A 10,882-nucleotide genomic window follows, 5' to 3' on the forward strand; every position below is an offset into this window, starting at 1 on the left:
GTCTTATAAAAGTAGATGGCATATTTTCCTTTCATGTTTTACAAAATATCATTATTTGGCTTGTAACTAATATGTATAAATTATTTCATTAACATAAAAATGATTGTCTTTAATCTTCCACAATTAGAAAGCTAAAGATTTCAGTCTTTAATATTTCATTGTTATAATATAAAGTGAGTTCTCATTGTGTTATCTTGTACACTAAACACAAACTGAGTTTATAACTTCACAGATTTTCCTGATTTTAAAGTCATCAGTGTTCTAAGCTCTAGTAGTAACTGTTAAGGTTCAAGCAGTTTAATTTAAATTAAATAACAATTGCATTACCTTTGTCAAAATATATACTTTTTTTGAGCCACTGTGTATATCCAGCAAGTGATTTAGATGTTGTCATAGGATTCACAGCTTTTCTGATTATATTGGTGCTTTTAGCATTGCAAACTGAACACCTGAAATATGGTTATTATGACTGAGGAACTAAATTTTTAATTATAAATAGCCTACTGCCCCCAACACCTTTCTACCCTAGAGTCCATCAACTTCAAACTTGGCTTTCCCAATCATGAGGAAACCTTATGTTATGTGAATGTACAATTGCTTTTTATTTTGTCTTCCTTTCAAAATCTGGTAGTGATAGAGGGAACATCTCTAGAATTTGAAATTTCTAGCTCTCCTAAAATAGTGCTAAAATTTGAGATTCCTCACTAAAAACCCTTGGTTTCTGAAAGAGAAATTTTGTGCCCCTCAAAAGGGTCTGAACTGGTAATTTGGAAATGATTGAGTTTTGCAAAAGAAAGGATAACAAGAAGAGTTTCAGTATAACAATTTTCATTAGTCCAAAAAGGAAATTCATTTATTATCACATTTGGATGTTAAATTTGACATGCCTGCTATTTGGAAAATAACACCTACCATCACATACCCTTTTTATTTTTTATTATAAAATATTTTCCTATGGTTATATTTAGTAATGCAATCAATATTCAATAGATTATTTTAAATAATATATGTAGAAATTTTATTTTGCCTATTTAAAAAATTTAAAAAGTTATTATTATTATTATTATTTTTAGAGATGGGGTCACACTGTGTTACCTAGACTGGTCCTGAATTCCTGGCCTCAAGAAATCCTCTCACCTCAGCCTCCCAAAGTACTGGAATTACAGGCATGAGCCACCATTTCTGGCCCGAAGTAGAAGATTTTAAAGGATTGCCTAAAATAACACTTAATATTATAGAAGCATTTTCATCTCAACCTTTTGGCCTAATTTTTTTTTTTACCAACCGGACTGTCAATGGACAGAAAATATGCAAAACTTTGGCAGTGTTTACAAAGCCAACTATTTGGATATATACTAAAATTTCAGTAAAACTTTGGATAATTGGCATATCAAAGTTTGGCATTAAATCCTAATTAACCTTAAGTTTATTTTCTTTTATAGTTAAATATATCAATTTGTTGATCCTGCCAAAAAAAATGCCATCTGTCATAGTACTTTAAAATTTTAATGAAAATGTTTACTGAATCATGAAAATACCTCCAGGAAGGTCATCATCCAACAAGGGAAGGTGTCAGCGACACTATGGAATTAATTAAAAAAATTAAAAGTAGTGAATGACCTAAAATTATCTTTTTAAAGGGGCCAGATATTTTAGAAGTCAACCTGTTTAACACAACCATTGCAAGCAGTTTTTTCAACTACAGAGCCCTAATTTTCGTAGCATTTTTACATTTAATAGCTTCTTATTTTCTGTTATTTTTTAGGAATTAAACCTAAGAAACTTGAGATGCTTCCTAATTTCAACAGGAAATTAAAGTTTAAACTTACACACCCCTAACCCTGTCAAAGATTCTCACAATGCTTCTGCCCAATTTATTTTGCTTACGTGATTTTGTAAATTACGTTGATTTTATTTTGCCATGCATTAGAATAGTATCACAGAAGAAAGACAAGAAATCTAAAAGTAAGAACACAGATGAACAAATCAAGTTCATAACTCATCTTGTTTTATCTCCTACCTGCAATGAACTGTTTGTTTTTTCGAGGAGACCGCGGTTGTCTCTGGTATAAGTCACTTGATCTATATAGGTCAATGGTCCCCATGCTTAACAGTACTGTCTTCTGTATAAAATCCACCACAGCCAACCCATTGCAGTTCCCAAATGCAACTCTAAGAGAGAGAGGAAAAAAGAAACGCAACTAGAATGTATCACAACAAGCATGATTATTTTTATCTTCAAATCGATCATAGGATTATTGAAAAGTAATGTCTTAGGGTTGGGGAAGTTGGGCAGTGATTTGTGTAAAGTCAAGAAGGATGCCTTGCCTTTTTGATGGATAAACTGCCTTCATTTATAGGCATACAATTTACTCCAAAAAAAGGATGATTGGCAATTATATTTTGCCAGCAGTTTTATCATGTAAGTTATGATTACCCAATCTGCTCTTTAACTAGACCTTATGTTTTCACAGAAGAATCACACAAAACCTTTTTGCTATGCAAGGGGGAGATAGGTCAAGAAATGTCACTAGCTAAAGATGCTTACATATATAATTAGATGCCTTTTTCAAATAAAATTATAATTACTAGACTCCAAGTTAATTATCTTTTGAAAGAGAGAAAAATAAAAATTAACTTCATATATCAAAGGCATTGACACTACGTTAGAAATGAGGAGATACAAAAGTTAAATTTTCTTACTTTTGTGCTTTTTATTTTGTGCCCCTTTCAAAAGATAAAGACCATTTGATTAATTACTTAACTAAATCTCCTGAGAAATTTAAAAAAGACAGCTCTTCTAAGTAGGCATTTTGATTGTCTTAACCATTAGGCATACATTAACTCTCATTTTTCTCCATTTACAATATGCCCTCTAGCTGAACAATTCTGTCTGTACTTTTTGCTTTGTAAACTAAATAAACACTAGTTATACGAATGTTGTTTGCTTGTTTTATATACATTCCATGTTGTATTATTATTTAGATTGAATCATGTTTACAAACCATCTGCTTACTCTTAAAATGGTTCTTTTCACTACATCACACAAGTTAAAACACAACAACAACACTTCTACCCATAGTAGATGTTTTACTAATTCACATAGAGCTCTACATCTTCCAGTAAGACAAACTTTGAAAAGTTAAAAAAAGTATTGTTATACTGGTCAGATCTGGGTTTAATTCTCATCTCTATCACTTATAGGATATGTGACTTTGAGAAAAATTAATGAATCTTGCTTGGCCTTAGCTTCTTTATAGTGATAATTACACTTCTACATTTATCTGGTTCACAGAGCTTTTATGAGTATCAAGTCAGAAAACTATTTTAAAGTATGTTGAAATTTTCCATGCAAAAGAATTGATCTTAATATTATAAGTAAATGCAATATTATACATGTTACCAGTTATAACAAGTTAGTATCTTTAAACTTTTTATGTTAAAATATAGCAAATTACTTCTGCTTACAGGCATGATAGAGTTTCTAAATGCAATAATGACTGAAAAAATGTAGGCAACTAGGATGCATGACATTCTATATACCATAAATAATTATTTTGTATTGGAATTAAAATAAAATACTGAGAAGTTATAGCTTAGGGCTGGAGAAGTCAAGCAGTAGTTGTCAGAAAGTCGGTAAAGAGACTAGATTTAACCTCCTATTTTAAATTACTAGAAAATTGGACAAAAATATATTAAACAACAGTTTTCACATATTGGTCAACAGGCAACATAGAATAAGATGAGAGAAGGATAGCAACCAAGGTAATACATTTCACAAATATTCTGTGTTAGTGACTGAAGATAGTTTCCAGGCTTGGGTACAGGAAACTAGAACTCAAAGAGAGGTTGACGGTCTCATCTAGTTGAGGAGGTGGAGATGAGAGACTGAGGCTGCAAAAATAGCTAGAACTAATAAGGCAAAATAAACTGCACAGAGAGAGAATACCAGAGATTTGCAGACAGATATCCTTGAGACTTTGGCTGTGTACTAATCTGTGCATCCATGTGTAGAAGCTACTCAGGGCCTATAAAAGAGCCACCAAAAAGATAAGGCAGAACAATTCCCAGAGCTCACAAAAGGCTAAGAATATTTTATGTTACTACCAACGAAACTGCAGAGATCTCCTAATACATGGAACATCAGATCTAGGAGCGTCACTTCAGTAGTGAGACAAATTAGCTACAGATTTCAAGTAACTTAATTTCGTTCCACGAAAAAATTGAACACTACTGAAAAAAGGCAAAATACCACCAAAACGTAAAATTCACAATATCCAGTATATAAAAAGTAGCAGGCATATAAAGAATTGGGAAAATATGATAGCCAGAGTAAAAAATAACTCAATAGAAACATATCCAGAAATGAAAGAGATGATAAAACTAGCAGATGAAAAATATTGAACGTGCCTTTAAAAGAATATTACAGATAATCAAGAAGGTTGAGGAAAACATGAATGTGACCAAGGAAGGAATAGAAGACATAAAAAAGCCTCAGAGAGATAAATGTATATGAAATTTAAACATTATCCGCACATTAGACATTACACTAGAAAAGAATAGAGAATGCTATCCTCTGAATGTTTGTATTTTCCCAAAATTAATATGTTAAAACTTAACCCCCAAGGTGATTGTATTAAGAGGTGGGAACTTTGGAAGGTGACTAAGTCATGAAAATGGAGCTCTCATGGATAAAATTAGGGCCCTTATGAAAGAGGCCCTAGAGAGCTGAATCAACACTTCCATTATGTGATGATGAATTTAGAAGGTACTATCTATAAGGAACAGGTTCTCTCAGATCTACTGGTGCCTTGATCTGAGACTTCTCAGCCTTCAGAACTGTGAGAAATAAATTTCTGTTGTTTATAAGCTACCCAATTTATAGTATTTTTGTTTACAACATCCCAGACTAAATGAACCTGAAGAAATAATAGAAATTAGCTAAAATGAAACGAGATTTTTAAAACTTTAAAAAACAAAACTCCATAATTGGAATTTCATAAAAGAAGAACAACAGAAAGCATATTTGAAAAAATGATAGCCAATTTAGATAAATGATAGACAAAATTTGAAGACAGTAATAAGCCTGCAGATAATAGAAACTTAAAGATCCCAAGCAGAATAAGAATGAGGAAAAATAAAAGGCATCATAATCATATTGCTGAAAACAACTAATAATGAAAAGAAAATGTTAAAAGCTGGCAGATAAAAAAGCATATTTCTTACATGTAAAAATTAAAATGATGAAATCATTTTAAAAAATTAAATGAAACTATACAAACAAAAGATAATGGAGTGGCATCTTTACAGTAAGAAATAAAATAATGTCAACCTAAAATTGTATACCCAACAAATACATCTTTCAAGTGGTGGAAAAAGAATTTTTGCAAAAAAAGCAAAAGCTGAAGGAATTCGTCACTCACATAAATGGATTACAAAAATAATAAGGGAAGTCTTAGAAAAAAAATGATTCCAGATGGAAATATGGATCTCCACTATATAATGAAGAGCAACAAAAATGTTAAATATGAAAAGTAATATTAAAGACTTTTCTCATTTCTTTAAAGGATAATTGACTAAAGCAAAATCGATAACAATGTATTGTGGGGTTTATAACACATGGAAGTAAATTTATGACAATAATGCAAAAAACAGGAGGATAAATAGAAGCATGCTGTTGTAAAGTTATTAAAAATATGAAAAGTGGTATCATTCCATTTATTTAACTACTTATTTGATAATTCAAAGATACATATTATAAGCCTGAGAGCAAACAAACAAAAAAAATAACTAGAAGCATACCTAATAAATCAATAATGAAGATAAAATAGAATCATTAAAAGATATGCAATCTTTCCCTGAGAAGAAGGCAGAGAAAAAGAAGTGAAAAAAAAAAAAAGGGTGGGGGGCAGAGGGACAAATAGAAAAACAAATTGGAAAATGTTTGGCTTAAACCCAGTCATGTAGATAAGCATATTAATGTAAATGATTGAAATACTCTAATTATGGGCAGAGATTGCCTGAGTGGATAAAAAGCAAGACCCAACTATATGGTGCCTACAACAAATCCACTTTAAATATAAACCAAAAGGATGGAAAACATTTACAATGAAAACACTAACTTAAAAAATGCTGAAACGACTATACTAATATAGACAAAGTATATTTCAGAACAAGGAAATTTTGAGGGACATATAGGGAGAATGATTAAGGAATCAGTTTATTAAGAAGATACAGCAATCCTAAATGTGGATTCATCTTATAATAAAGCTTTGAAATTCATGAAGGAAAACCAATAGAACTGAAAGGGAAAATAGACAAATCCACAATTAAGGTGGAGTATACAAACATTCCTCTTTTAATAACTGACAGAATAATCAGAGAAAACAAATCAGTAAGGATACAGAAGTTGTGAGCGACACTATGAACCTCCTTCACAGAACTAAAATTTATGGAACTCTTGAATCAACATTCATAGTGGCATTGCAATTATGAAATACATAGGAATAAATTTAACAGCAAATGTGGAAAATCTGTACATTAAAAATTATAACTATTGTTGAGAGAAATTAAAGAAGACTTAAATAAATTGAAAGATGTACCTTGCTTAATGGTTAGTAAAGTCAACAAATTGATCTACAAATTCACAGCAATTTCAAACAAAATCCCAGCAGACTTCTTTTTTACTTAAGAAACTTAAAACATGATTGTAAAAAATATAGAAAAATATAATAGACCTATAACAGCCCAAATTGTTCTAAAAAATAAGGAAGTTTGAGGATACAGACTATATAATCTTAAGACTTAATTAAAAGTATTGGAATCAAGACAGGTTGGTATTGGTGACCTAGATATCTAGACAGACCTAGATATTGGTGGAACAGATGAGTACCCGGGAATAAACTCACACATACATGGTCAAATAATAATTGACAAAAGTGCTAAGAAACATATATAGTCTTCAACAAATGATGATGAAGCAATCGTGTGTTCATAAGTAAATAACTGACTGCTCTCTTACCTTGGGTTATAAGTCAGGGCTTTTACCTACTTTCACTGGGGCTTCAGACTACTGCTCTGCATCCTGCTCCTACTGTGACCTGACAGGCCTCTGATGCACCCTGTTTTCACTGGACCCATGTTACTGCTATGTTCCATGCTATTACTATGCCTCATCACTCCTGGGACCAAGTCATTATGGCATGCCCCAAAAATGACACAGGTTCTTACTCTATGGGCAATCTGTATATGCCCAGGCCTCAGAGATTGGTGTCAATGCCAAAGAAAAAAATGCACCTGTGCCCCAGGCACCACCTCAGTTACATGTGCCTCTGACCACAGAGCCCTGGCTTCATGGCTGCTCTGAGCACCTGCACCCAGAACCAGCACTGCTGACAATGCACCAGTGCCCAGGATCCCAACACCACCACAGCTGCATGTGTGCCAGCACATCAGACTTAGTGCCAAGAGAAATCACTTTGGCTAGAACTTCCCTATGTGAGATAAAAGTTGAATAGGAGAAACTCAGTAGCTTTCAATACAGAGGACCTTAACAGCCTTAACCACTATAGTTGCTACAGACATCTGGAGCTTTGGCTTCTGCCATGGATACCTGCAATATTTACCAACACTGACTTCAACTGATTAAACTGCACTGAGATCATATCACTGTGTCTTTCTTAAAACAGGAGATGTTGCACCCCATCCAGCTGGTGCCCTTGTAGCCATTCACAGCTGAGTATTTCCCCACTGTATCTACTTTAAAAAGACCAGATCAGGTGACTTGCTGCCTCAAATATACAAACATCAAAGCAAGTTCACTTAAAACACAAAAAAGTAGGGAATGATAACACTGGCAAAGGAACACGATAGCTATCCAGGAACTGACCTCAACAAAATGGAGATCTTTAGTTATCTGAAAAATGATTCAAAATAATTATTTTTGAAATTCAAAACAATTATTTTTAATTCTTTCAAGGAATTTCAAGCTCAGCAAGACACAAAAGTAAAGAGACAACTCAAGAAACAAAGGAAAACAATACATGAATAAAATTTAAAGTTCAACAAAAAGATAGAAATAACAAAAAAGAATCAAATAGAAACTCTGAAGCTAAAAAAATAATGAATGAAAGAAAAAAATGCAATAGAGAGCTCTAATAGCCAACTTGATCATGCAGAAGAAAGAATTTGAAAACTTGAAGACAGATCTTTTGAAATTATACTATCAGAGTAGAAAAAATAGATAAGAATAGAAAAGAGGAAAGAAACCCTATAGAACACTGAAAATAACAAAAAAAAAAAACAGAAAAGAAACCCCATGGAACACTATCAAGAGAACTAATAGTCACATTATGGGAGATTCAGAGGAAGAGAGAGAAAGGGACAGACAGTGCATTTAAAGAAATAATGGTTGAAAACTTTGATAACCTTGAAAGAAATACACATATTCAGATTTATGAAGTTCAAAGGTTCCCAAACAGATTCAATCCAAAAGACAGCTTCACACAGACACATTATAATCAAACTGCCAAACATAAAAAAAAAAATGAAAGCAGTAAGACAATAGTAACTTGTTACATACAAGGGAATATTCATAGTGCTAACAGAAGACTTCTCAGCAGAAACCATACAGCACCAGAGAATGGGATGATTTATTCAAAGTGCAAAAAGAAAAAAAACCCTGCCTGCCAACAATACTGTATCTAGCAAAATTGTTCTTCAGAAATGAAGGAGAGATACTTTCACAGACAAAAGCAATGATGAAGTTCATCACTACTACACTTGTCTTACAAGAAATGCTAAGGGGATCTAATTATGCTAAAATGGAAGGGTGTTAATTAGTAACATGAAATCATATAAAAACATAAAATATACTTGTAAATGTAAATTTATAGTTAAATTCACAATATTGTAGTACTGAAATGATGGTGTATAAAACAACTTTAAGTACATTATAAAGATTAAAAGACAAAAGTATTACAAATAACTATAGGTATAATATTTTGTTATTTTGTTAATAAACTCACAATGTAAAATATATATAAATATAGAATGTGTGCTGGAGGAGAGGGACAGGCAAAACGGTAGAGAGTCTAATTGAAGTTGAGTTGTTGTCATTTCTAAATAGACTGTTATTAAGTATAAGATGTTCCACATAAGCCTCATGGTAGCTGCAAAACAGAAACATAGTAGATATATGTGAGATAAAGAGAAAAGAATCAAAGCATATCACTACAGAAAATCAACAAAGCACAAAGGAACACAGCAAGAGAGAAAGAAAGGACAAAGAATCCATTAAAAATAACCAGAAAATAAAAATGGCATGGTAAATTTGTACCTACTAATCATTACTTTAAATGTAAATGGTTTAAATTCTCCAAACAAAAGGAAGAGTGGTTGAACGGATTAAAAATTAAGATCCAACTATATGCTGCCTACAAGAGACTAACTATAGCCTTACACATAGGCTGAAAGTGAAGGGATGAAAATGAATTTCTATAAAAATCGAAGCTGAAATAGAGCAGAGGTAGCTTAATTATATCAGAAAAGAATAGACTTTAAGTTAAAAACTGTCATAAGAGACAAAGAGGATCATTACATAATGATAAAAAAGTCAATCCATCAAGTAGATATAACAACTATGAATACATATGTGTCCAATATGAGAACACCTAAATATATAAAGAAAATATTAACAGAACTGAAGGGAGATACAAACAGCAATTCAATAAAAGTAGGGCATTTCAACACTCTCACTTTCAACAATAGATACACTATCTAGACAAAAAAATCAATAAAGAAAATTGGACCTGAACTATATGCTAGTGCAGATGGATCTAACGGATACATACAGAACATTCCATTCAACAGCAGAAGAATACACATTCTTCTCCAGCACATGTGAGACATTCTTCAGAACAGATAACATGTTAGACCAAGTCTTAGCTGATTGAAATCATATCAAGTACCCTTCCTGATCACAATAGTATAAAACTAGAAATCAGTAACAGGAAGAAAATTTTAAAATGCACAAATATCTCCTGCTCCACCATAGTAAGATGTGCTTGCTTCCCCTTCACCTTCCACCATGATTGTAAGTTTCCTGAGGCCTCCCAGCTATGCTTCTGCCACAGCCTGCAGAACTGTGAGTAAATTAAACCTCTTTTCTTTATAAATTACCCAATCTCTGATATTTCCTTATAGTACTGTGAGAATGGACTTATACAGTTTTAATTGATGCAGTAAAAGGATTTGACTGAATTCACAAGCCATTCATGATGAAAAGATTTCTCAGAATAATCCAAAGGCAAGAAATATAAAAGAATAAATTGATAAGCTACTTCAAAATTATAACCTCTATACATCCTTCAAAATTGTATCTCATATATATCAAAAAGTGTTCAATGTTTATGTTTTTTCCTAGCTCTGTATACTGATAGGGGCTGGAAGCAATGACAACAGTAGAAATGAGCATCTATTGTGCACAGATACTGTTTTCTAAATAACATTCTCCAATAAAAGAAGACTAAGATAGCTGATTCCAGGGGTAGACTAAAGAATATACAAGATAGGGGGCGGAGCAAGATGGCCGAATAGGAACAGCTCCAGTCTCCAACTCCCAGCGCGAGCGACACAGAAGACCGGTGATTTCTGCATTTTCAACTGAGGTACTGGGGTCATCTCACTAGGGAGTGCCGGACAATCGGTGCTGGTCAGCTGCTGCAGCCTGACCAGCGAGAGCTGAAGCAGGGCGAGGCATCGCCTCACCTGGAAGCGCAAGGGGGAAGGGGATCCGTTTTCCTAGCCAGGGGAACTGAGACACACAACACCTGGAAAATCGGGTAACTCCCACCCCAATACTGCGCTGTAAGCATACAGGCAC

The 10,882-nt window shown here is 33.0% G+C and overlaps 1 protein-coding gene across 1 annotated transcript in view; it reads right to left on the bottom strand.

Moving 5' to 3' along the window:
- Nucleotides 1–10,882, bottom strand: part of STXBP5L (syntaxin binding protein 5L) — a 461,665-nt gene that overhangs the window by 129,608 nt on the left and 321,175 nt on the right. Inside the window, 1 exon segment of the mRNA XM_017891231.1 lies at nt 2,021–2,172. Coding sequence (XP_017746720.1) covers nt 2,021–2,172 — 152 coding nt within the window.

This window comes from Rhinopithecus bieti, unplaced genomic scaffold, assembly GCF_001698545.2.
Source record: "Rhinopithecus bieti isolate Rb0 unplaced genomic scaffold, ASM169854v2 scaffold_759, whole genome shotgun sequence".
Classification (NCBI taxonomy): Eukaryota; Metazoa; Chordata; class Mammalia; order Primates; family Cercopithecidae; genus Rhinopithecus; species Rhinopithecus bieti.